Source organism: Psammomys obesus, unplaced genomic scaffold, assembly GCF_907164565.1.
Source record: "Psammomys obesus unplaced genomic scaffold, mPsaObe1.curated_primary_1811, whole genome shotgun sequence".
Taxonomy (NCBI): Eukaryota; Metazoa; Chordata; class Mammalia; order Rodentia; family Muridae; genus Psammomys; species Psammomys obesus.
In genome coordinates, this window is record NW_026585894.1 from 18,681,732 (window position 1) to 18,709,140 (window position 27,409).

Below are 27,409 nucleotides of genomic sequence, written 5' to 3' on the forward strand. Positions count from 1 at the left end.
GGTACTGTCTTTCAGTCTGCTCTTGTGCAGACAGTTTAGCATAAGCAGGAGGAAAGAATTTCTAAGTCTTTTTGATGCTGCTGCCGTGAATGATACATTTCACAAAATGTCTTCTAGAAGGCAATCATCTATTATGAGCATTTATTCAGAGAAGTCATGTGTGGCCTGGAGATGGAGTAGGTCGGGAGGGGGAGCCCTGCGTTTGAGGACCAGCACCGAGTAAAGCACGAGTGGTGGCATAAGCCTGTGGTCCAGTGCTTACACAGGATAAGCAGAAGCTCAGGGTCATCTTTATTCACACAGAGGGTCTGAGGCCAGCCTGGGATACAGGAGACTGTAGCAGAAAAATGTAAGGGAAGAAAAACAATAATGATATTGATTCCAGGCTTAGAACAGCTATATAAATCATGAGCTCTTAGCCCTCTGCAGGAATCTGAGGAAGCTGCAGTGGAAAAAAGGTTTGTTTCTTGTCTGTGCTGAGGTCTAGGCTGTGCAGATCAATCCTCCTGCTGCAAAGAAAAAAATATGCTGCAGAAAATGAAGGAGGTTTCTCGTTGTTGTTTTGTTTTTGTTTTTTTTGCTTTGCTTTGGTGTTTTTGTTTGTTTGTTTGTTTGTTTTAATGAGCTTGAAAACACTGAATAGCTCAAAGGGTACTGGGGAACTCAGCAACCAGGTCTTCTGTGAGAACCTTTCATCAGAGCTATAAGAAAACCCTTAGAGTACCAAGTACCCCATCTTACCAAGAAGGCATTTGCTGTTACATCATAGAACCAAGGCTTAATGGAGATGGGCAATCTGTCAGGAACCCTTTCCCCACATTGTTAGGACTACAAAAGTACCTTCAAGATTACAGAAAAACAAAAACAAAAAACAGAGGCTGCACCATGGTAGCATATACATGTAATACCAGAACTCAGGAAAGTAAGGCAGGCAGATTGTGAGTTTGAGGCCAGGGCGGGGGCGGGGGGGAGAAGCAGCAGCTTAGGACTCTTAATTTCCCAGTTTATAGGGAAATAGAACATACTAAAGACACAGAAGCAGGATTTTTTTTTAAAACCATTCATTATCTGGCTGTTATGGTGCCCATCTAAATCCTCATATGTTGTGTGTTACAGCAAGAAAATTTCCAGGAGTTCAAGGGCAACCTAATCTACATAGTGAAGACCAGGCCAGCCTGAACTACAGAGATCCTCTCACAAAATGGAAAAAAAAAATAGACTTTCCTGAAACTACAGGAAAAAGAACTGGTTTCTAATTTACTGAGACAAGGCAAGGGATGTAACTCAGTGGTAGAATGTTTGCCTAGTATGTGCAAAGCCTTAGAGGGAGTTTTGAACTAGAAGTGGTGGCTCAAGCCTGTAAATCCCAGAGTTTGAGAAGGTGGAGGTAGGAGGATCAGTTCAAAGCCAACCTCATTTTCATAGTGAACTTCAGGCTAGCCTGGGCTACATGAAACCTTGTTTTTAAGAACAAAAAATATCAGGCATGGTGGTACACATTTGCAATCCCAGCACTTGGAGGTGCAGGCAAGAACATCGGGAGTTCAAAGTCATCCTTCACTACATCAAGACTCTAAGGCCACCCTAAGATACATGAGAACCTGTCTAAAACAAAACAAAACAAAATTTACTAAGTCATTAAAGAATACAGATAGAAACATTGCATTAATGGACTGTAAGAGTCAGTGAGACCTCAATCAAAATTCCAAGTCTTAAAATTGACTGACTTTAAAGTTTACATGGAGTGGTAACTCATTGAGTAATTAAGACGACTAGCTTTGCAGTCATGAATCCCACATACAAGCCAGATATATTCCTATAACCCTAGCTCCTAGGAAATGAAGACAGGAGGATCATTAAGGCTTGCTGACTTCCAGCTTAGCAAAGAAAACATGAGCCATAGGTGGAAAGAAAGACCCTGCCTCAAAGGAATAGGTGGAGAGTGATAAGGAGGACACATAACACTCAACTTATACATACATACCACTTATATATACATGCATTCATATATAAATTAGCTTTCATGTTTGCCTGGAAATGCACAAGTTGAGGGATAGCCAGGATGTTCTTGAACAAGGAGCAAGGTCTTATTCAACCAAATACCAAAGCTCACAACTAAGCTCAGCCCAACTAAGAGACAGAATCCTAAAGCACTCCCATACCTAAACAGCTACTTTTTCTGTAACAAATAGCATTGCACAGCAGTGGGAAATGGTCTTACTTTTCAGTAGTATATCTTGCTAGGACAACTGCGTATCCATAAGGGACATGAAAGAGATTGGACTCCTACTTCAGAAAATAAGCAAAAAAATCTTTTCTCATACAATAAAATACAAAAGACAAAACTATAAACTTCAAGAATTTTTGTGAAATTTGTGATGCAATTTAGGTTGTCAGAAAGATTGCTTGGATTAATATAATGAAAACTTCCTAGAAACATGCCTAACACTAAGCACTCAAAACAGGCTAATAAGTAACAAATCCAGGATGCAAAACACCTTCCTTGACTCATATCCCTTGACCATCACTCTGAATCTCACAACCACCTGTTGAGACTTCTGACCCTTATTATTAGTTAATGTGGCCTCAAGAAACATAAAGCAATTTTAATATAAGCCTGTACTTTTAAACCATTTCTAGGAAGTTGTCATAAAAGCTGAAGAATCCTCTTTATGGATTTCAAGACTGAGGAGGAATATTCATGCTATTTTGTGTAGCCTTCAAATGACTCTTTTCTAAGCATAAAACTGCATTAACTTTGTTGGATTCTTTTTTTTTTCCCTTCCTTCCCTTCTTCTGTCCTTCTTTCCTTTCTTTCTTTCTTTGTGTACTAGGCGAGTAGCTTGCATTGCCATGGAGAAGACCAAACAAGAGCAGCAGGCCAGCTGTACATGGTTTGGCAAGAAAAAGAAGCAGTACAAAGATAAATATTTGGCAAAGCACAATGCAGGTAGGAAAAGCATGTCTGTTTCTGAGGCTGGGTCAAATATCTCCAAGACCTAAGTAGATACGGTATTTACATTTGCTCTTCAGAGTTCTCTTTCCAGAACATTGTATTCTATGAGACACTGGCCAACTTGCAGATGCGTTAAGAACAAGTTATTTTGCAGAACTCTACTTTATAGGACAGAGGTTCTATTTGGAGGTAGTATCCTCTGTGGTGAAAGGAACTCAACATTCTCAGTCCTCCCTTGAAAAACAAATGCTTGGGAGTGTACTGAATCCCTGGGGTTCCCTCCTCTCTGGCTGAGACTGGCCTTGAAAGGATGACCTTCCCTCCTAGTTCCTCTTGGTCCTTAGCTATGGACCCATGACAGATATTAAGGACAAAGGTACAAAGAAAGGCTATGCTACAGAGGGCTCTGTAGCATAACTGAACTGAAAGGGCACGGATGACATGGATACTAACTTGGGTTAGCCAGTTTCTGTGACTATTCGCCTTCCCCCATTGTATTTTCAGGTTCATAAAAATACAAAGATATCTAGGCCCTCATTATCTATGTCTTCCATTCCTGTTGTTTGTATGGAAGCTGGGGTTTAACCGAATCATGGGGTTCACTGTTATGTTAAAAACTGAAATGCATACCAAGAAAGCATATTCTTTTACTGCACTTGAATTTCCAAAAGACTCACAGGATGTCATTTAAGCTTAAAGAAAATAGGGACTTTTCTTTTCTTAATTTAATTTTATTTATATATTTATTTGTTACAATTCATCCACTTTGTATCCCCGCTGCAGCCCCCTCCCTTGTCTCCTCCCAGTCCCACCCATCCTCCGTCTTCTCCACCTATGCCTCTCCCCAAGCCCCCTGATAGGGGAGGTCCTCGTCCCCTTCCATCTGACCCTAGCTTATCAGGTCTCATCAAGGCTGGCTGCATCATCTTCCTCTGTGGCCTGGCAAGGCTGTACACACACACCCCCAGGGGAAGATGATCAAAGACCCAGGCACTGGGTTCATATCAGAGACAGCCCCTGTACCCCTTACTAGGGAACCCACTTGGAATATATGGACTTTTCTATGTAACTCCTTCAATCAAGGATTTTTCCTGAGAAGTTAAAAATTGGTATTAGATTAGTTCGTAATCTTTCAGAAATAACTTCAAAATATCAAACATGTGGCCCCCCAAAATAAAGTGATTCTAGTCATCCCTATGCAATTCAGTGTGCTCCTGAGAACTCTGTTATGCAGCTTTCTCTATGCGGTGTTCTAGCATGTATCAGCGTTTACGAGGAAAAATTATTTAGGACTTCTGAATTATCATTTCTCACTCAGAAATTGAATGTAAGTATTTATGAAATGCTGTATAATCCAGAAAGAATGTGAATGTCCACATCATATATTAAGTTGAAATGGCCAGTTAAATGAGGGCTCTTTCCCTTCCTACTAGTTACACTATGCACACTCTTATTCCCAATTAAAAGCATAGTTTGTCTCTTATACACTACCTCAGTGCACTAAACGCACTTTTGTTTTGGTTTTATAAAGGAAAGAAATATTTAAGGCCAAGTATCTGAACAGACTTTATCAACCACTATGTTCAAGGCCACTGTTTGAAAAACTGCACAGCATCAGCAGAAGGTAGCTTAGCCTGAGACGTCAGCACTTATTGCCAAGTCTCCTTAGTTGCCTTCTCTTCTCCTGTCTGTTTCCACCAGTCTAGCACAATGGATCCAGCTCACAGGGAGGTTAGCTACATCTAAATCACATTAGTTAAATACAAAAAATTAATTAGCAGCGATGGATCTCAGCGGCAAAGCGCTTGCCTAGCATGTGCGAGGCCCTGGGCTCCGTCCCCAGCATCAAAATGAAAGAGAAAATTACAGAGCTCAATTTGTCATTTGCATAGTGTTAAACAATACATAAATACTGATGACAGTTAAATTAATTTAACCTAGAAAAGCAAAGAAATAGCTGGGTAAATCTGCTAATCTGCCTTCAGTTTTAGACTCCACTAATTGGAAGGCATATAGGCATCAGTATTCAATTTGCCAATACTCTTTAACCCAGCTCTGATGGTAACTAAGTGAATTGATCAGAAAACTCCACCTCTTCAACTGTTGACAAAGACTTAGTCAAATCATTTGTTGAAGAATCTTGCTAGAGAATCAGAATCCAATCTGACATCAAGTCATTTTCATTTCCTGCTTCACATTTTCTGTTCCTGGAAGCACTGGGGCATCACTGTGCTTCCTCTATCAACACCCATTTGGATTCCTGGTGTGCAGTGTACACTCTTCCTGCAAATGTGACCATCAGCCTAATGGGCAGCCTGAGACAGGATCATTAGTCCGCTCAAAGAAGTATACAAGCTGGTCACTTCGCTTGGTGGGGCCTTCACACCAAGCAATCAGATCAGCCAGTCAAGGTGGTCCTTTCTAATGGGAAACCTCAGTGGGTCTAGGGTTCTTTCATCACTCAGTCTGGCAAACAGGTACCCTTGTGGTAGATTGAGTAATCTTGCAGCACCCTGTGTCTCAGGCTGTATCTCTCGTAGAAACATTGCCCGTCCAGGTTGAAAAGTATGTGTCTTTGATTTAGACAATGGGATGCAGTTGTTTTCTTCTCCATCCTTTGGCCTGACATCCCCTATCTCAAACTGTGTGCCTAACTTCTCATAAACTCAAAGTGAGGAAAAATAATCTTAGTTGCATAGGGGACAGAGGGCTGCCACTTTTTTTGTTGCCCTTAGTGTTTTCCTAATCATTGACCTGTTCTGGGCATCCAAGCAGACCTTGTCATGCTTGAGGAATTGCCTGCCTATCCATGTTTATCTGGCTGACTTCAAAGGAGTCTGAGAACCTTGGAAGGAAGGACTTGACATAGTCATTTACATTTCTTTCTAAACCTTTGTGTTACTGCTTGTCTGTGAGTCTCCGGTCAGAATACTGCTGCTAGGGTTCCTTCCCCTGCAGAGTCATGAGCTCTCCTTAATTTCTCTCTCAGGAGAGGGTGGCCAGCTTCTATCCTGGCCTGACTGCAATATGCTTGTGTAACTAAGCCTAGCATCCTTTTCTGTCACCATCTCTTCAGCATTCCTCTGCTTTATTGATGAACACCTCCATCTTGTTTATCCTAAAGTCCAGAAAAGCCCATTGCTTATCATGGCTTTACAAGAGACCAGGCTGTTAGCAGACAGATGTCTGCTTTAGCTAGGATGAGAGTCCCTCATGAATTATTTATAAAGAATTGCTGTAAAATACTGTTAGCCTCCATCTAAGTAAGGCAGATCCTGTGACAACCTGGAAATAGTGTATTCTTTCACACCAACAACTAGCCAGATGCTCACAGATCAAACTCTATTTCTCAAGGATTTCTTTCAGCAACTGACTATAAAATACAACAACTCCGTTCTTCCTGTGGTGTACAATAATTCAAAATAATGTTATAGGTTTTGTTACCTGTTCCAAGCCTTTGAAATTCATCATATATCGTTGATGTCATGCTCTAAATATTATCATCAAAGTTGAAAATTACCTGTATCTTCAAGTAAAATAAAGGGTTGAGACTTAGTCAACAACACCAAGAATAGAAATCATAACATCCAAATCCATTCTTTTTGTCACCAGAAAAATCCCCACATCTAGTTAAAGATGGATTCTTCTCAAACTATGCAGCCTACAAAATACAGCGGCATAAATAAATTTTATTCATATACAGTATTTAAATAATTCCATGATACCACATTTGAAAATAAGGTTATGTAACATAAAACTTGGGGTTTTCCACACCCCGTGGCAAAATAGTGAATGCAGCATCACCAAGCCACTTTCTTGCTTGGGGAGTGTCGCTTGCTGATGTTCCTTTTGGAAGGGACATTTCATTCCCTAGTATCCCCGCATACCCGCATACTGCTCTTTTGCCTGATCTTCCTTCACTCAACCACATTCACTGTCTGGCCACTGTAGATAGGCAAGATATGCTCTGAGCTAATGCTACTAGCTGAAATTCATTCTCAACTGGAGTTTTTTGTTTGTTTGTTTGGTTGGTTGGTTGGTTGGTTGGTTGGTTGGTGGGTTTGGGGTGGGTGTTTGTTTTGTCTTTTGGGTTTTGTGTGTGTGTGGGTGGGTGTGCACATAATACTTGAAGCTACTTACAGCCTTTCAAATGGAGGCAAGGATTCATTGTTAACAGCTTGCCATTTTTCCAGTATAGTTGCTTTAATATTTAAGTGCCTGGAATTTTAAGTAGCTTACCAAAGAAATTCAAACAAAATATGTGAGGCAATATTGCTGAATTCTTGGGAATAAATTAGATTATGGTATGGTATGTGTATTTACACGAAATGAGTTTTACTAACTCGTGAGACCTTTAGTGATCTGATGCAAACAGCACTGTCATCTGCCGGACCTGTACTCTGGAGGCAACCAGCTTTCTCAGCCCAAGACTCCAACAAGCTACTTTTAGTTCATATTAATGACTTTAACTTTTTTAAACAAATTACAAAGTCTGTATTTATTTTTTTAACCTGAGACATCAGAACATTGTTATTTAGTGTCCTGAAAATACTGCTTATGTGGGTACATAAACCTAAAGGATTTCTGGAATAATATTCATAGTTATGTTTCAATTATACTGAATACTGTAAACTGTCCTGAAGAAAAGTGGCATAAATGGCCTCACTGACATTGAGGGGTTTTTAATATTAAAAGTAGGGCTGGAGGTATAGCTTGGTGATGGAGGTACTTTATTAGCATATGCAAGGCTCTGGGTTTGATCTCCTGCACCTAAAATATAATAATAAGCTAATAAGCACACAGAATTAGAAATTGCAGATGGCATAGTAATGCACAAAGTAAAAAGTGAAAGGCCCCGACATTTATGCTCTCTAATTTCTTATCATTCCCACATAAAATTTCCACATACATGCTAGCATATAAAATCCACTGGCTTTTATATATAAGGGTATGATTGAATTTGTATTAAAATGAGTTTGTTTCTTACTGTGGTTTTATTTACCTTGTGTTTAAAATATTGCATGATAAAGTTTATTTTGTGCCTATTAGACTTTTATTTTACTAATATATAAGAAGTCATATTTCAATGACCCCTGTACATTTTTCATGCTGTCTCACTCCCAATGGCCTCTGTGCATGTAAGTAACCTGTTGAATGACTATGCCTCTGTGTTTTTCATGATTTCATGTAAGTCATTTTTCTTTAATCAGCAAGCAATTTAAACCCTTTAAAAGTTCAGTCTATAAGTGCTCTTCTAATATTCCTTGTGTCCTTTGTTTCCAAATATCCTGTTTTATTTTGTTTTTTGCAACCCTATGACTATGTGGCAATTTTATTTCAACCAGAGTAACCTTTTCATGCTACTCATTCATGGTTCAGAGTCTAATGTTTAACCTATCTGTTCATTTACTTGTGATGTGTTGATTGTTAATCCCTAACTCATATACTTTTAGAAAATAACTGGGCATGGCGATGCACACCTTTAATCCCAGCACTCAGGGAGGCAGAAGCAGGCAGATCACTGTGAGGTAGAGGCCAGCCTGGTCTACAGAAGTGAGTCCAGGATAGCCAAGGCTACACAGAGAAGCCCTGTCTTGAAAGAAAGAAAGAAAGAAAGAAAGAAAGAAAGAAAGAAAGAAAGAAAGAAAGAAAGAAAGAAAGAAAGAAAGAAAGAAAGAAAGAAAGAAAGAAAGGAAGGAAGGAAGGAAGGAAGGAAGGAAGGAAGGAAGGAAGGAAGGAAGGAAGGAAGGAAGGGAGGAAGGAAGGAAGGAAGGAAATGACAAAGACATAAATAAGCAAGACTCAAGTTAGAGCTCTGTAGAGGGAGAGGGATATACCTACCTTTCAAAAACTTTTGTGTCATCATCATCTTGCTCTTTCATAAAGCACTTAATGGTTTTAATAGTTTAAAACACATCAGTTTGCTGATGCACTTCTTCCCATAAGCACACTTTTCCTTGATGGACATATTATTCAAGGCAGTAGGTACAGAAAGCAATGCCATAAGCACTCTTGGTTTTATTTCTGCAATTCTCATCATTCCATTACCACTGCAGCACAGCGAGCTACCTCTACCACAGGGAGTCTCATGTTCATTTTAATTTTGTGACTAGGCCATTCTGCAAATGTTTCTCCAACATAAGCTATTGCTAGAGAATATTGTCTAAAGATTTTTTTCTCAACCTTTATAGAATCATGTTATCAAAAGAAATGCAAAAAGACCCATTAATATGCACTGACCCTTATTTTAATATATTACATTCCTTTATTCATATATTTTGAGAATGATGCTTTTTGTTCGTTTATGTATTTGTGATCTATTTTATTCCATGATATCTTATTTTGAATCATAAGGTTTTCTGCTACTATGCAAAAACCGTGCATTGTATTTGAAGTGTTAAGGACTGAGCTGATTCTCAAGATCCCTTGACCATATTGTTTCAGGGAGCAGAAGCTCTCTGCATGATTCAACCATGGAATCCACTTCACTGAATTATTTCACCTCCTCTGAAATCCTGGGAGAATTCAACATTTTAAGAAGAAACTTCCTTGTGTACTGGGAAGGGGGGTGCATTACAGGAAATGCATATATACAATTTCAGTCTTAGGAGAATTTTCAGATGACCATTCACTATGATAACTTTCCCATATTGCTTGAAATTGTCCTCATCATAGTATTGCTGAGAAGAGGGTTTCCAGAACCATTTTTTAAAAGTATTTCTCTGTCTATACTGCCTTTCCCAAAGGTTTCTATGCTTAGACTCTCCATGATTATTTCCATCCTGTTTACCCTAATTTATGACATAGCTTCCTATATAATTCATGGCTGACATGTTTTCTGGGCCAGGAATGCATGCTTCCCTGCTTAAAATCCCAAGACCTGAGTTGTAGTAAAGTTTGTGAAACGTTCAACTAAAAGCTTATAAAAATCCTTCAATAACTTGGCTTTGACCGAGTTTAACATGCCGCCTTCATCAATTCTTAAGAAGTAATAAAAGAGCAATAACAGTAAATAAACACTGAGTGACCTTGCATTTCTCACCCATCTCTGGAAGTGCAGCAGCTGGCCCTCACTAGCTTGACTTCAGTCACACCCATGCTCTACTTGTGTTGATTGCTGCCCATAGACTTTTCTTTTCAGTATTGCTGATTTCTTAGAATTGTGAAAATGTGAACAGCATGTGGTTCTGAGTGAATTCAAATGATTTGTTAGAATACTGCATGAAAAAAAAAAAATAATGTGGCATCCTCTAGCATTGAACTTTGATGCATGTACTCATCATCTCTTTGGTTGTTCTTGGTTCTCCAGTGCATTTTCATGGGCTTAAAAATGAAACTTTCAGTATAAATTAAATCACATATAAGCTGCATATCAAAAGCGGGATTCATGGTATCACTGTAACTTAGTTTTTCCAATAAAATTATAGTTCACCTCCATGAGATATCCATTCCATGAACTTACCTTTCTTCTAAATTTTTGCATTTTAGTGTTTGATCAATTAGACCTTGTCACATATGAAGAAGTAGTCAAACTGCCAGCATTCAAAAGGAAAACATTAGTCTTATTAGGTAAGTTTAGCTGTGTGCTCATTCTTACCTCCAAACTGTTCTATGAATGTAATTACTAGTTGTTAATTTTACCATTCTTTTCAAAAATCACATAGGCGCACATGGTGTTGGGAGAAGACACATAAAAAACACCCTCATCACAAAGCACCCGGACCGGTTTGCATACCCCATTCCACGTAAGCAACGGATCAATCTCTTTGAATTCTTTTTTTTTCCTATCACATTCTTATCATTGTAATGTGCATATTCTAATAATATAGATAACTGTTTGCTAGGAAATTTGTAAAATCCAAAACAAAATCAATGAAGAAAATTAAGTAATTCCAAACTTATTTTCCAAATAATAAGAACCATAAGTATTCACTGTAACTCCCTCCAGGCTTCTCTTGATATAAACATAAGAACTGTGAAGAGTTGCAGCATTAGTCTTATCCATTCCATTTGTAACCTATTTTTTCCAACAGTATGTCATAAACATTATCTAGATTAATGTTCTTTAAAAAATAAGCCTTAATTGTTTTATAATTATCTCTTTACAACCACATTTCCTCCAGTCATTATCTACATTATTGACTTCTTATCACCTCTAAAACCCAGTCCATGTACTGTCTGTTATTTAGTATAAGGAATCGAAATCTGCAATATTTTTCAGTTCCCCTAACTTGTCTATTTTATATTATCAACCTCTTGCTCTGTTTTATTTCCTCGACTATGAGATGAAATAATTGTATGGTTATAAAAAGAGTTCAAGGGTATGTGTATGAAGCATGCGGTGGCTCGTCATAGCTATCTGACCTATCATTTATTATAAGAATGTTCACATCCTTATTTAAAGGGTAACATTTCAATACCGAAAACCATCCAGAGGTTAGGTGTTGGTTCAGAGCAAATAAAGGATGATTCTAGAACTACAGAAGTAACCAGGGATGGTGCACATACCTATAATCTAGCACTCAAGAGACAGGGACAACAGAACCCCTGCAAGTTCGAGGGCAGCCAGGGCTACATTTCAAGACCATGCCTCAAAAAAAAAAAAAAATCAAACCAAAAAAGAGCAACAAACAAAAATGTCAGAACCAGTTTCTCCTTTCAAGGTGCTCAGAAGGAAGGTCAGTGTACACCTCAGTGAGCCAGAGGCCTTCAGAAGTCCATGAATTAGCGTGAGAAAAGCTTATCAAGCAGTGCCATTGGTGCCACTGCGATTCTCTGCTCATTCGGAAATGTTCTTTCATTTCTCATGTCTGTATCATGAGTAGAGTGGGTATGGGGAAAGTTTCGTTTCATCTTGATCACATAGCAGTTGTACCTCCTGGTTATTAAATATCTAGTTAACTAGCTTAGGTTTAAGGCTTACTTCTGATGACATCAACTGTGTCTGATCTATTAAATATTTCAGTATTTGACCCCAGATATGTGTGTACTGTACAATTACCTGAGATAACTGAAGATTAGGAGTGCCAACTTCAGCTTTTGATGGAACTGGAGGAAGCATTGTTTTTAAGTTTGCTTTGTCTCATGTATTCAGCAAAGAGTAGCATACATTTGTCTCTATTCAAGGAACCAGTATAGAAGAGAGGTAGTTAAAAGATGAGAGAACAAAAGCAGGGAGGGAAAAGGGGGAGAAAAGACAGAAAGTGTGTGTGTGTGTATGTGTGTGTGTGTGTGTGTGTGTGTCCAATTATGTTAGACTTTGCTGATGTGATAAATATGTGAAAGAACAATTTAAAAGGAACAGTGTGATTTGGGCTCACGGTTCAGAGATGTCAGTTCAGTTCATGGGTGGCTTGCCTGCTCCATTGCTGTGGGCCTGTAATGAGACAGAACACCATGATAGCAAAAGCTATAGCAAAGCAAAGATACTTACCTCATGAGAGCCAGGAAACAGAGAAACCAGGATAGGATATAGTGCCCAAAGGCATTCTCCTCAGTAATGAACTACTTCCTCCAACTAGATCCTACCTCCAAATATTGTCATACCCCCACTAATGCCACCCAATTATAAATCCATGAGTAGATCAATCCATCGATTCAGTCAAAGCCCTCTTGATCCAGTAACTATTCAATGATTGCATCTACCAACTGGGAACCAAGTCTTCCAACATGTGTACCTTTAGGTAGGACATTTTGTTTCTAAACCATAGCACCAGTTTCCTGAGTTACACTAGCAAAATACTTGCTAAAGTTATATTCTGCATATTGGCATGTACTTTAGTATACACTAACTTGGAAGGTGACAAACCCTTTTTTTTTTTAGTATTTGAAGGCTACAACTGTTACAACTACTCATCTCTGCCAGTGTAAAATGAAAATAGCCCTAAACAAACTATCAACAACTATGCATGACTATACCTCAATACAACTTTAAGGCAGGGGCTGGAGGGCTGGCTCAGCAAATAAGAGCACTTGCTGCTCTAGTGGAGGAACCAGGTTTGGTTCCCAGCACCCACATGTCAGCTCACAGTAGTCTATCACTCCAGTCCCAGGCAATCTAATGCCCTCATCTCACCTCTGCAGACACTAGGCACACACGTGGGCATAAAATAAAAACAAATCTCAAAAATAAAATCTGAAAGCAAAGCAGCCACAATGGTGCACACCTGTAATCCAGCACTTGGGTGGATAAAACAGAAGGAGTGCTACAGATTCGAGTCCAGCCAGGGCAACATGCCAAGTACTAGGGTGGCCAGGGATACAAAGTCAAACCTTGTCTCAAAAATGAAAAACAAAAACGAAACACTTCTGATGGACTCTTTGGCCTATAAACCAGTTCACAGCTTCCTCACCTCATCCTTTGTTTTAGTTTTTCAATGACAATCATAGCCATACTTCTTTAAGTTTATTGTGTTTTCAGTATGGTGTGTGCCTTCTGCTATATTCTAACATTCAATGCCTGAACTGTCCAATAGAATAGTCCTTTGTGGCTGTTCAGCCATTGAAATGTCTCAAGTGAGACTAAGAAACTGAACCATTTCATTGTCATTCGTTTAAATATAAACAGCCCCATGTAGTTTTCCATTCTTTTCTTCTTTCCTTCTTCTACGTGGGACCCAAGTAAGCTAACGGAGAGTGGGTTGTGTTAATCATGAGCCTCCCTATAAAGTGATATTTCTGTTGTTGTAATAAAATACTGTGACCAGGGTAACTTACAGTTCCAGAGGGAGAAGAGTATATCATAGCAGGGTAGGCATAGCAGCAGGAGAATGAAGCTGAGAGATCACATTTCTAGCCTCAAACACAAAGCAGAGAGTGCAAACTGAAAGTGGGGCAACTCTCCAAGCCCGTCCTAAGTGACTCAACCTCCCCAAACTGTTCCACCAACAGGGCACCAAGTATTCAAATACCTAAGTCATATCAGGGCTATTTTTTATTCAAAATACCACAGTCACTTCATGTCTTTCCTACTAAGGGGGCATGAAATACATCTCACAACACTGAAATATTCACCTAACAACAAGAAAGAAACAGCTGTGTCTGCTATATACAGACAAATGTGATTTTTAAATTGCTTCTGCAACAGAACTGGAGATGGGAACAGAGGCTATAAGACACTCTAAAGAAACAACAGCTTTTTTTCCCTTTTGAGTCAAGGTCTCTTGTGTCCCAGGCTGGCCTTGAGCTTGTAATCTTCTGTTGCCACCTCTCAAGTAATGGCATTGTAACTGTATGCTGTCATTAAGCTATGGCTTCACAGCTCTTAAGAAGCAGTTGAGGAGCTAAGTTTACAGAACTCAGTTGGTAGAGTGCTTGCCTAGCATACACAGAAGCCTAGACCCCAACACACACATGCACACACACAGGGTGATTGAGTAGATACATTGGGAATATAACTCATCACTCCAAACATTTAAACCTTTCATGTATGGAACTTTGCAGATACAACCAGACCTCCAAAGAAAGATGAAGAAAATGGCAAGAATTATTACTTTGTATCTCATGACCAAATGATGCAAGACATCTCAAATAATGAATACTTGGAGTATGGTAGCCATGAGGATGCAATGTACGGAACAAAACTGGAGACCATTCGGAAAATCCATGAGCAGGGGCTGATTGCAATACTGGACGTGGAGCCTCAGGTAATGTCCAAGCCACCCTGAATACACTTCAGCTTCCCTGCATGCTGATAAGCTCAGATTCTGAAATACAAAATCCCATCAGAAAGGGTCAGGTCACAGAAATAATCCTCAAAGCCACAGGAAAGTTTGAGTACTCAGGACTGCCTGGCTCAACAGCCTAGGATGCAAACTGACCTGTCACTGAACTCAGCATACACAACATGCATTGAAGAAGCAAATCATTGTCTTCTGAAGCTTATATTCAGAAGCTCGGTGAAGTGCCCATTTGGGTTCCGTGCCTGCCAGGAATCCTACACTTACCTGACCTCAGGATGGGCCTCTGGCAGTTATCACAGCACCCCACCTCCGCTCTGCCAGTATAGCCCACGCTGGGCCATTAGACCATCTGCCAGTAACTCACGTTGCTCCCTTTTGAAAAAACTGATCCCGAGGTCTAGGTGTGAAAGAGCCAGAGCTCAATGAAACAAGTGCTGGTGAGCCCAGTGTTAGCGGGAGCAGGGAGTAAGAGCCCAGGTGGCCCTCAGCCTCTGCTCTCACCTTTCCCGAAGAGAGAAATGAAGAACTTGGAGAAGACTCAAAAAGGAGCTAGATACAAAAATGGCTGTTTTAATGATTTCTAGCGAAGTCATATGTAGGAAGCAAGAGCAATGAAGGAACTTGAGAAAGAAACCTGGAGACTTCACACAAGGGTTGGCATCATCATAGCTTGGCGGGAGGATGGGCACAAGCTTAGCGTGAACAAGCAAAACAGGAATGCTGACAAGCTAAATGTTCATGCCCGAGCATAAGCCAAGTAGAAATGGGGCTTAAAGCACAAGGAAAAGAACTTGTGACTGACAGACATCAGAGGAGGTTACAGGACAGGCTGATGGGGGCTCTTAGTGACTCACATCTGCCATTTCTAAGATGGATCTATACCCAACACCTTTCATCACTTAGATTAGAATGGGTGCACCATCTGATGAGATGTGGAGAATTGCCCCTGGTTGAGGAGGCTCTGCTTCAGCTTATGTGCCTGTCCCGGGCAGTGAAAATCTCTGTTGAGAGGCCACTGTATGAGACTTGGTCTCATAATCATCCCTAAATGCTAAACCAGTTTATGTGATCTGGGCCCTGGTGGCTCAGTTTCTAGGATCCAAGATTCTAACCTATGACCAACAGGTTCATCCATTTCCATTATAGCACCAGGTGGGGTTCTTGTACTCAGAACTTTGGAAATCACAATAGGATCTGGTTAGGGGCTAGGGAGGAGTACAACAATAGGTAACCACTGTGGTTTACTTAATAGTTAACTTGGACCTATATAGAACTAAATATGATGATGTGTAATGCAGATTGATCTTTGTTTAACTACTAATCCCTCCTTACTAGGGATTGGAAAAATCTTCTGGCCAGGGGTGGCTAGAGGCAAAGTCTCAATCCTGGTCCTGGTCTTCGACATCCTCTCCTTGGGTTCCACACTGGTCTTCACCTGAACGTCGTTTTCTGCTGGTAGTAATGTCTCTAGCAGTATGCTGGCTGCAGGGCTCCTCAGATCCCTCTGCATTACCTCAGGCCACTTCCAAGGGCTTTCTGCCTTCCCTGCTGCTGCTGCCCCTGCGACCGCCGCCGCCACCACCACCACCACCACCACCACCGCTGCTGCCGCTGCTGCTCCACTTATAGCACCCAGCTCTCCCTATCCCCTGGCCCTTGCACAGCCATGCACTGCTCTGCACTGCTGAGCGGGAGACCCATCTCTCAGCCTCATCAGAACATCCACAGCAGATCCTTTCTCCATTGCACTTGGCCCGGGAATTTTTCCTGCAGGGCACACTGGCCCCTGCTGCCCTGACTGCTGGATGAGCTCACCTGCACTCCTCTCCTGCTTCCTGTTTCTTTTCCTCTCACAACTGTGATCTCTCAGTTCTACTGGCCCCCGAGGGTGGGCCCTAGGCACCCTGGCCTCTGCCTTAGCCATATGGGGCTGTGCTCCTAGGGACAAGGATGGCCAAGAGTCGTCTGGCCCCTCTAATGGACTGGTTGACCACTCTGGTCCCAGGCTTTCCTGCCCAGTCTATACTCCTAGGTGCATGCTATGTGTGGCAATACAACCTGGGATACCCATGGAGGCCATACTCACAGGGCCTCGCTGGGCCTCGCTGGGCCTCCCTGCCCTCAACCCACTCTCTCCAGGGGTGAGGAGCTCCCTCACCCTGCTTTCAGGGTGTCTGTGGCTGTGAGTGACTTACTTCCAGGCAGGGCCTTGTTCTTAGAACATTTTCCTCCATGCCCCTTACCCACCCTAGCTGGTTAGATTGAGGCCTCTACTGGATCTCCGATAGTCTGATTTAACACCTTTGTACTAACCATTAATATGCCAGGCTATGCGCCTAGAGCTAAAAATGCATTTAAGAAGACAAGCTGGGGAGGATAAAAGTTCTTCCTGCATTTGCCTCAGATGCTTTCCAAAGGAGTAAAAGTGTCTTTAGTTTTTCTTGTTTTTTTTTTTTTTAAATTTTATTTATTTATTATGTATACAGTGTCTGCCTGAATGTACACCTGCACGCCAGAAGAGGGCACCAGATCTCAAGATAGATGGTTGTGAGCCACCATGTGGCTGCTGGGAATTGAACTCTGGACCTCTGGAAGAGCAGCCAGTGCTCTTAACCTCTGAGCAATCTCTCCAGGCCAGCTTTTCTTGTTTTAATCTGCTCAACATCTACTTCAGCTGAAGCCCCTTCTCCCATAGGTGGCCCAATGTATGACCACCTAACCCTGAGGCTCATGTCACTTAGGACATGTCTAATGCTCTCTGCCATCTTGATTTATTTCAGACAATTGAGGCTAAATTTAAGCACCAAGCCTAAATGATAAGGTGTAGTGATCTAACTTCAAACCTAAAAGACCATGGCAGTGACACTAAGCTAGAAAAAAAAAATGAACTAATAAGCTGGCTACTTTCAAATTAGCAACAATTTGTATTCCTATATTGCCAGTCCCAGTACCCTTAAGGAACTCTATCAGTATCTTCTGTCATTGATGAGGAAAAACAAGCTTGAGGTAATGGTGATCAATCGATGTTTTCCAGCCAGTAGAAAGTGAGGTTTGAACTGTGTCGGGTTTCTTACTTTTTTATGATAAATCCCAACCTTTTGTGCCATCGTGAGTGAGGTACCCTCTAGGTCTCCTGCCTGGTGTATTATACTACAGTTTAAACCTTGATCTTTTAGCATGTAGAGAAGTCTTGATGTTAATGGCACCTGAAAAAAAAATACCATAAAGCTCATTTCTTGTAGAAATAAAACTATAAGTCAAGGAAGTAATCCATATCAGTAAAGCAGAAACTGTACAATAATAAATGGAGTAAGTAATGGGAACTTCATATTGTGGTTTTTAACTTGAATTGCATTCTGATTTACCAGTCAGAAGCATTACCAAGTGAATACTAGCTTCTGGGCGTGGCTGTGCATGCCTGTTAATCCCAATGCTCAGGAGGCTGAGGCAGGAGGATGATAAATTCAAGGCCAGATCCAAGGTCAAAACAAATTAATAGCAGATTATTTGTAGCTTTGCCTTTGCCCAAAGGGAGAAAAATTGTCATCCAGAGATGAATCCCAAAATGAGTAAGAATCTAAACTTAAAAACAAGAGCAGAGGTTGAGGACCTAGCTCAGTGGTAGGGGCACTGCTTAGCATGCAGGGAGACCCTAGGGGTCATTCTGTTTTCTGGTTAGCACAGTGAGGTCACTGTGCTCTTCCTAAAGCCCTTGCATTTGTGTACAAAAGTAACTAGGCTGCTTGCCCTGAATACTTTGTAACTTTGCAAACATTAGTCTAAATGAGACCTTATCTTAGGTCCTTAGGTGAAATGGGTTCTTGTTCTGTGCCTTGATAACCTGAGATTAATTCTTGGCCATACGTAGATGAACTACAAAAAAAAAAAATTGAATTTATCTCCGTGAGTTACCTTTTTCATAAATGAATGATACGTTTTTAATCTAGTGTGAATGTAGTGACTATTTGAATCCAGTATGTTTCCAGTAGTTTTTCTATAGTATGTTTTCTCTCTGTCTATGTCTCTGTCTCTCTCCCTCCCTCCCTCCCTTAACTTTCCCTCCTTACCTCTTTCCCTTCCTTCCTCCATTCCCTCCTCTTTCTTCTCTCTCTCTTTCTTCCTCTCCTCACACGCAGAAAGAGAGATTTACCTGTGACTATTAACAAATTTGTATCTCACCTTAAATCAGAGGTTTAGAGTTCATCTTTAACTCTGAAGTTAACCACCTGAGGGAGGGGCATCCTTATGAGCAGTTCCATTTCCTGACCCTGAAACAACTTGGAAAACCAGCCAAGCAGAGCCGGGACCTAAAACAGTACCTGCTTGAGAAACCTAACTAGAACAGGATACAAGGATAGGGATGGTTGGAAACAAAGATGTGTGCTAATGCTGAAATTGAGGCCTAACAAGACAACAAAATCACAGCTGGGATTTGAGCACATTGGAATTTTGGAAAATGCAATAACATAAGGCTGAAATAAAAAATATGAAAAAGACAGGGGAACAAAAATGCAAACCGCAGGACTGTACTTATTGTGATAAGCATTGACTTTGGCCCTAAATTTTCTGTCATGGGGGGACAGGGCCTAGAGCTAAGAAACCCCTGGTGATGTGATAGACATGGCCTCCCTTGGGACTTTGACGGAGTTAAAAGTTGGGTGTAGACTTAGGGCAGCACACAGTGCATCTATGGCTAAGCCACTGGGAGTGAGATTGCTGCTTTCCAGGGAATGAGTTTGTTCATGCAGTAGCATGTTGGCAGGCTAGAAATTAAAAAGTGCTCACAATTGGGGTTGGTAGCAGTGTGGGTGACTAAGAAGAAGAAAACCATCGTCCACCTGGGAATCATTGTCATCCTCTGAGTTCCACTCATATGGGCTGTTCAAACTGGCACTCAGCTACCTCAGGGAGAAAAGCGACTAGGGTGTTTCCATATTTTAGATTTTAGTTGAGAGAGAGAGAGAATCCAGTGGAGATAATGAGAAAGCCTTATATCCGGCCTGACGTTGTATTCTTTCTGCTGCCAGGGCATAGGAAGGAAGAAATGACTACCGGAGATAATACTGACAAAGTGGACATTTCTGAGTGAGGACCCTAGTTAGGCTTACTTGAGTCATGTGCTCAGTCACAACAGATACAACAAAGAAATGGGCAGCTCCCTCCATCAAAAGTGAATATGGGCAGGCTTGGAACGCATTCTTAGGACAGAACTCTGGGCCTGTGGCTTGACGAGTGAAGAGCTTTAGGGAGATAAGACAGTGAATCAGGTTCCCCTCACCTACCCAAAGACATGTGACTAAAATCTAGAACTAGAATCCTAGTGCAGGCTGGGCTTATACTCACAAGTGAAAACCTTTAATATCAAATTAGATCTTAGACTTCTGTGTACTTTAGATGCCAAGAGGACAGCAGCTCTCTGGTTAGACCTCTTCAAAGGCCAGGATAAGTGTTGTACATTTTAGGTTTACTGTTTTTTTACATTCTTACCGAATCATAAAAGGCAGTCTATGGTATACCATATTGAATATAAGAGAAGCAACTGCACCACACCCAGCCTCTGCCCTCAATGTGCTTCCAGTTTGATTGATGGGTACTTCAGCAGCACACAGCAGGACCTCAGAGAACAGTGAACTTCTCAGAGAAACTGCCAAGTGTGCTATCAGCAGCACAAGAGGACCAGGACCTTAGGGTCCAACTCAGGCGATAGAATGCATGCCCAGTGAGCATGAAGCCCAGACTCATCCCCCACCACTGCATAAAACTGGGCATGTCTGTAATCCCAGCAACTCAGGACGTGGAAGCAGGAGGATCAGAAATATGAAGTCATTCTTGTCTATATGAGATCATGCCGGAAACTAGGTTCTAAAGGATTATTCATCCAAACAGAAAGGGCAATGGGAAAAAAAAGGGAGAGTCGGAAGCCCAGGTAGAGGAAGCTCCAAGCAAAAAGGCCAAGAAGCTGGAAAGAGTTGGGCTTTTTCTAGGACTGGAAGTTGTTCAGTAAGGCCAGTCTACCCAGGAGATGGAAAAGAGCTAGGCAGAAGTTAAACATGGGACCCAGCCTTTATGCCAAGGAACATGTGTTTTCCCTGCAATGCAAAAGCGAGGTCTGTTAAAGGGTTAGGAGGGGAAGGTGAAATTTGCACTTCAGAAAGATCAGCTAGCAGTGGGTTGGAATATGGATTTAAAAGTTCCAAAACGAGAGGCAGGGAGTCAGTCTAAGGGCTAGCACCATAAACCAGGCTAAGGTTGGAATACAAGAAACAGCGGAAAGAACACAAAAGGAAGCATCATTTACAACGCAAAATATATAGGTAACAAAATAGACATGTCTAGTTCTTGTATAAAGAGCAGCAAGCAGTCTCACACAGTGACGCACACCTGTAACCCCAGGTCAATACAGAAGGGTTGCCAGTTTGAGGCCAGCCTGTATATACTTGTCTCAGTGGGAAGAAAACTAAAATGAAAAAGAGAACAGCAAAGTATTTACGTCTGATGTCTCTGAATCACACACACGTCAGTCCCGTGTGGATTACGTATCTGGATGTGGTCAGCTTTGTCCTGGTATGGCTATTTATAGCCTCTAAGAATATTGTGGCTTCCCAGGGGAGGAACAGAAACACTGAGCCTTCACAGAGTCAGTTCCTACACAGCACCTTATCACATTTAAGCAAGCTAATCACATGCACAGGTGTACAACGTTTTGGAAAGATGCTAGAAGGAACCTCAAAGGGCCTTCCACTTGAACGCCATGTCCCCACATGGACCAAGGCATTAGCGACGGCCACACAGTGTTTTAGTGGCAGGACTTCATTATTATAGCCAGGCTTTCTCCCATGAGTCCCACAGGGGACCTTTCGTCAGAAGGCCTGTGTAACTGTGAATGCAGCCCACATGGTGACGGTGGTCAGGATTTGCTTTCTTTGTTTGATTAGCAAACTGCAGTGTGATATGTGACAAAGTGGGTTCCCAATCAGTGTGAAGCCAGCCTGCAGATCCAAGTCTCCCCAGAATGCATTTCCATCAACTAAAATTCAGGCTCTATCAAATCACCAGGTTTAAATGAACATTAACCAACATATAAGTTGTGAGATTCATAACAACCAGGTTCAATTTGTCATCTCTTATTTTCCGAGCTGTTGTCCACCCTTTAGGAGGAAAGCAATATGCATTACTTATAAAGTTGGTACATTTAATTATACTTTGCCAAAAACTTGAGCCAAAGCCTTGACTTTTGCAGTTGTATCACATTTTATAGGCTCCTTTGCATGCTATCTCACTTATTTCTCCTTCTAAGTTTCTTCCTTTTCCACACAGGCACTGAAGGTCCTGAGAACTGCTGAGTTTGCTCCATTTGTTGTCTTCATTGCGGCGCCAACTATCACTCCAGGCTTAAACGAGGTAAGCGTGAACTCGCCAGATTGGCATGTTCTGTGGTAAGGAATGTGTATTCCTTCCACTGAAGACACCTGAGCAAAGCTCTGCTCTTTCCTTTTGCTGGTCACTCTTATTCCCAGAGTACAAGGGAGGCTGTTTCTTTGAGATCAAAACGCTAGATAAAGTCCAGCCTCATCCCCAGTACAGCAGGAGGTCTGCTCCAGGAGATGTGATGGGGAATAGAGCAGCCATACTCAATACGACTACTTCTGAGCTGGGTGTGATGGCGCATGACTTTGATCCTAGCACAGAAGGATCTCTGTGAGTTCGAGGCCAGCCTGGTCTACAAAGTGAGTCCAGGACAGCCAAGGCTACTCAGAGAAATCATGTCTCAAAAAGAAAAAAAAATCTACTTCTGAAGTACACGGGGAAGCCCCTCAGTTCCCCAGGACTGAGGTATTCCAAACAGAGTCTGCCCCCCAAGGCAGCTAGTCTCCTGCCTCCCTGGCAGGATCCATGACCTTGATGGTGCTGTCCAGGTTCCCTCTGCTTGCAAAGACCCCTGGAGACTACCAAAGGTAGAAATGAGCTCCCCCCAGCAGGGAGCCTCATTCCTCACTTGCCTAACATGAACATGGCCCTCGGTGCCATCCCCAGCACCACAAAAGGAATAAAGTCTGGGTGCTTTCAAGCCAACTCAAGTCAGCAATTGCCAGAGCTGGCCCCAGGTATCACCAAGCCCGTGCAGAGGCTCTTTTCCTGGGAAGGTAAGGGTAGCAGCATATGCTGACCATTGTGATCGCATCTGCTTCCTGTGACCCTGAGCCAGGAAGACATTCCTGTATAAACTTATCCCGAAGAACATGATTTTAAAGGGTCTAGAACCCACCAACAGACTCACGACTGTGTCCTGTGGTCAATGACCCAGTCTTTCAGTACAGTTAGATCGAGACTTGGAAGTTGTGTATACCTTTACTATTTAGGTTGACCTTTATTGCTTATTTGGTCTCTGTCCTTTGTCATGTCATTGGCAAAAGACATATTCGTTTGTAAAATTCTATTTTCCCATGTTTGAAACTCCCCATTGTGGTTAACATTTTTCCTTGGTTACTATGTATTTTTCTTGAATTATCATCTTTGCTTTGTTTTTGTTTTTTGTTTTGCCTGTTGTCCTGCCCTTTTACTAATTTTCCATAGCTGCCAAAATGGTGCAGAAAATTGCCTGTAAGTACCAGCTAGGATGTGGTGAAATACGGCCTGTGTCTTTTAATCGATGTAGAATGTAGACATTTTGTTCCCATAAATCCTTGCTTTTGCTGTTAGAATAAAGGCATTTTGTTTTCACTGAGTTAAACGTCATCACATGAGAGGGGATGAGCTGCTGCAAAAGAAGCTGACAGAGCCTCCTCACCTTAGAGGATGTAGGCACAAGGGAGCTTTGTTCCGCTCTAAAGAGAACTCTGTCTAGCTCTAAATTTCCTTGAATGTTTGCACCAGTCCAGTCTTCCAAACAAACCGGAACCTGCTAGCAGCGTCCCAGGCCCAGGCCCAAAAGCACAAAGAACACCACCACCAAACCCCCAACCACCCTCACCCACCCTTACCCCATCCCTCACCACCACCCCGGCACACAGACTGACTTCTCAGAACTGTGCCTGCAGGGACTGGTAGGGAGCATTCCTGGATCTGGGGGAGGGCTGAAGGGGGCGGGGGAGGATGTTTCTTATGAAACTGAGCCACAGTGAAAATACTATGCTTTTCAGGTACAAGCAGAGTGTGTGCAGAAGGTGACCAGTGACTGGGGTCTTGCAACCACTGGGATAGTTCACACTGACATTCAAAGCATGCCATGTCCTGCTCTGAAATTCCTGTAGAGGGTGACTAAACCAGTCGACTTGGATTGGTCAGAGTACCCAGATAAGGAACATTGAGTTCCTGGCTGCTCTCTGCCTTTCCCTGCACGGGGCTAGAATAGAATGTCCTGCCTACTCGTGCCCTTGCCAGAGAACTGTGCCCTCAGAGAAGAGGAAGGAGGGTCCTTAGCCACGGCTGGGCACCCAGCAATCCTTGGCCCCTGAGGGTATCACAATTTTTACTTTCTCCAAAGATCAGATCCCTATTTCCTCGTACAATTACCTAGTCTCTTGCCCGTAGACTTGATACAAAAATCCTAAAGGGACCAGTATCAGTCAAGCACTTGTTCTTTCCATACCATTTATTAGGCCCATACTGTGTGGGGGCCAGCCTGCTTAGCTCTGGAGCAAAGCCAAGGCAGACCACACAACACAGGTTTTTATGCACTGGTTGAGGACAGGGATAGTAATCAACGAAACATAAAGTTATAGATATGTACATATATTAATATGGGCTAAGACTAGCCTAGGCTATACAAAGACCCTGTCCCTGTCTCCTCCCAAGAGCAGGGAGGGTATGTGTGTGTGTGTAAGATTCTAACCAATAGTTTACAACCACCTAGTGTTTGGCAAGAAGGGTGGAAAGCTTATAGTTCATTTTACTCACAAAGTTCAAATTAGAATTGACCTGTAGAAAAAAGAGAAACAGACCTTCTTTCTGGTGGCCCTTTAGAGTATTCAAGGTGGATGTGATGGCACATGCCTATAATCCTAATACTTGGGAAGCTAAAACAGGAGGATTCCAAGTTCCAGGCCAGCCTGGGCTACATAGTGAGACTCTGACTCCAAAAGAAAAAAAAAAAACAAAACCAATATTAATGGGACAAGCTGAAGAACCCAGATTCCCTGGTGTAGGCTCAGCCTGGGAGAGAGTTGTGATGGTTGAAGTCCAGCTGTGTTACAGGGGTGTCATCCTACAGTGAGCCTACTTAGAGTTCAAGGTTTGGCGCTGTCTTCTTAAGAGACATGAGCATGTGCACAAACAGCTACATTTTCCTGACCATTTCCAGTATAGACCAACTTGGGGGCATTCTTCAGAGGCCAGTTACTGTTGTATTTAGGAACTGGCGCCTTATTCCATCCATTGCTTGTAGCATCCAGAAAGCTTTGCATCCGGCGCGGACTGCTCTCAAATGAGGGAACTTATGTGCCATTGCATTCCTGGAACACACTAAACCTTTTAAGCAGATGGCGGTCAAGCACAACTTAATTTGTTGCCCAAGGACAAGGCTTGTTAGCAGAAATGCATGAGGCTCCAAAGAACTTAAAAGCCCAAGGGAAGGAAACCAAGAAAAGTTCAAATCAGCCATACTAGCACTCCCACCAGATAGGTAGCTGTGGTCTGCTCTGGCTTAGAAGAATGATTTTTTTTTTTTAAAAAACTGTAGCCACTAGTTATCTGTGCCTTGCGTGGTCTCCCCCAGGGTGGCTCTGGGATAGGAACGGCTAGGCCTGGGTGGGGCCTGTGTGTTTGCTGGAGTATTGGCTTTGTCTGCTCTTTACAGAGAACCCTATGGCATATCTGCCAGTCACCGTTGCCAGTGGGAGTTCTCTAGCCCTGCCATCACAGGACAGGGACCATCTCCTCCTCGGTCACATAAGCCATCTGGGCCTCTTGCCCCACCATTGTTTTGTTTTTTACCTGTTGTAACACTGGAATGAGCTGAAAGGTAGAAAGAGAAAGACTTCAACTGACTTCTCTCTTTTATTTGCTTTTCTCTTCTTCCCATACCTGCCCCCTTCGCTATGCCACCCTATGCAGGATGAATCCCTTCAGCGCCTCCAGAAGGAGTCTGACGTCTTGCAGAGAACCTATGCACACTACTTCGATCTCACAATTATCAACAACGAAATTGATGAGACAATCAGACATCTGGAGGAAGCTGTCGAGCTCGTGTGCACAGCCCCACAGTGGGTCCCAGTTTCCTGGGTCTATTAGGCTTCTCTGTGGCTATCTGAGTACAAAACTGGGAGCAGCCTCCTATGTGGAAAAGCCTCTTTGTTATCGACCTTGTGTCAGCAGGTCATGGTCCCTAGAGACTACCTAGTTGTAGTGTGACCTACATTTATAATTATTGTCATGTCCGAATAGATAGGAGGAGAAAATCAATTACACACTAATTTAAAGAGACAGTATCTTTTTTAATCAGTTCTCCTAAACTTTAATAAAATGTATCTTTAAATGTATGTATTATTCAATCCTTTGGAATGTTATATTTTTGGAAATCATAGCTTTTTATTTCCAAGGCCCCTAAAAACTGCACAAAATAGATGCTGCTTTCTATAATCTATTTTAATAATAATAAACAATGATTCTGTTACCTTGACTGGGGGTGGAACACTACATTCTTTTTAGAGTCTGATTTTATGGATTGGAGTATCTTTCTTTCCTTTATTTATTTGAAATAATTAGTCTAGTGATTGCAAAACAGTCATAAATTTTTAAAGGCCTTTTTTCTCTCTCTTTTTTTAAGTCCTTTATGTAACATCCAGATACTGTGATACTGTCTCTTTGAAGCACCCTGTAAACCTTTTAGAGATTTGAAGTTGGGTCTTGACTCTTAATGCATGTGGACAGTCGCGAGCATTTATGCTGTCGGTGTGTCTGTGTTGGACAAAACAATCTGTAATTACAGCAAAGTACATTCCGTTCATGGGGCACACCCAGGGGAATAAGAATAAATTACTATTATGACTAAGTTGTAAACCTATGCACATCCCTTGCATTTCGGGCAACTTTATAAAACAGGAAAAAAAAAGGAAACTGATTTTTATTAATAATAATCATGTAGTGAAATGTGTTTGTAATTTTGTCTCAATTTAATTTGTTGTAAGGTGGGAGGGGGTATTGCTGGTTTCGCCATTTCAGATCTGTGTTGTCTAAGAGTATTAACGTTTTAATTAAGCAAAGAAATGCGGATTTTTAATCTGTATGTAATTGTTTTAAGCACCCATTTAAAGAGAATATACTGTGCAATGAAGAAACCAGTTTAGGCATTTGCTGCAAACTGAATTATTCCAAAAGAATAATCTATAACATCCCTGTAAATTCCTTTAAAATGATAACTAACAGGACAGTCTGACCATTTTTTAAAATATACTTCATTGTATGTGTTCAATAATTAAATGCCTTTGGGTCCTTCATTTCATTATATATTTGTTCAGGTCTCCAAGCTGGTAATCTTCAGTTTTAAAATTTGTTAGATGCTCACCAACCCATCAAAGGCCCAGGAATGAGTATCAGTTGGCAGGGCAACAAAGCAGCCTGCCAGGGCACAGCTTGGACCACATCTGACTCAAAGGGCCACCTGTGGTCTCTCCTTCCTCTTGCTCTATCCCTTGGCACAGGGGAATCACCTGTCTTTGTTGCTTCAGAAACATTCACCATCTCACCCCCTGCTATGCTGTCAGAATCAGTAGAGGAGCTTTAGGCTGGGGATCTCAGACTCTTTGCCAGAGGTCACTAGAGTGTTTTCCCTTCG

General features: G+C 41.8%; 1 protein-coding gene across 10 annotated transcripts in view; it reads left to right on the top strand.

The window, feature by feature from the left end:
• The window catches only part of Cask (calcium/calmodulin dependent serine protein kinase), a 376,056-nt gene extending 349,007 nt beyond the window's left edge, over positions 1-27,049 (top strand). For 6 of the 10 annotated variants that reach the window (XM_055599507.1, XM_055599512.1, XM_055599516.1 and 3 more), the window contains 6 exons: positions 2,835-2,950; positions 10,445-10,525; positions 10,621-10,701; positions 14,399-14,601; positions 21,955-22,038; positions 25,690-27,049. In XM_055599507.1, the coding sequence (XP_055455482.1) occupies positions 2,835-2,950; positions 10,445-10,525; positions 10,621-10,701; positions 14,399-14,601; positions 21,955-22,038; positions 25,690-25,866 (742 nt within the window). In that variant the 3' untranslated portion in view covers positions 25,867-27,049. The remainder of the gene's footprint in view (positions 1-2,834; positions 2,951-10,444; positions 10,526-10,620; positions 10,702-14,398; positions 14,602-21,954; positions 22,039-25,689) is intronic. The other 4 variants (XM_055599508.1, XM_055599513.1, XM_055599511.1 and 1 more) reach the window with 1 other exon arrangement.
• The last annotated feature ends 360 nt before the right edge of the window (positions 27,050-27,409 follow it).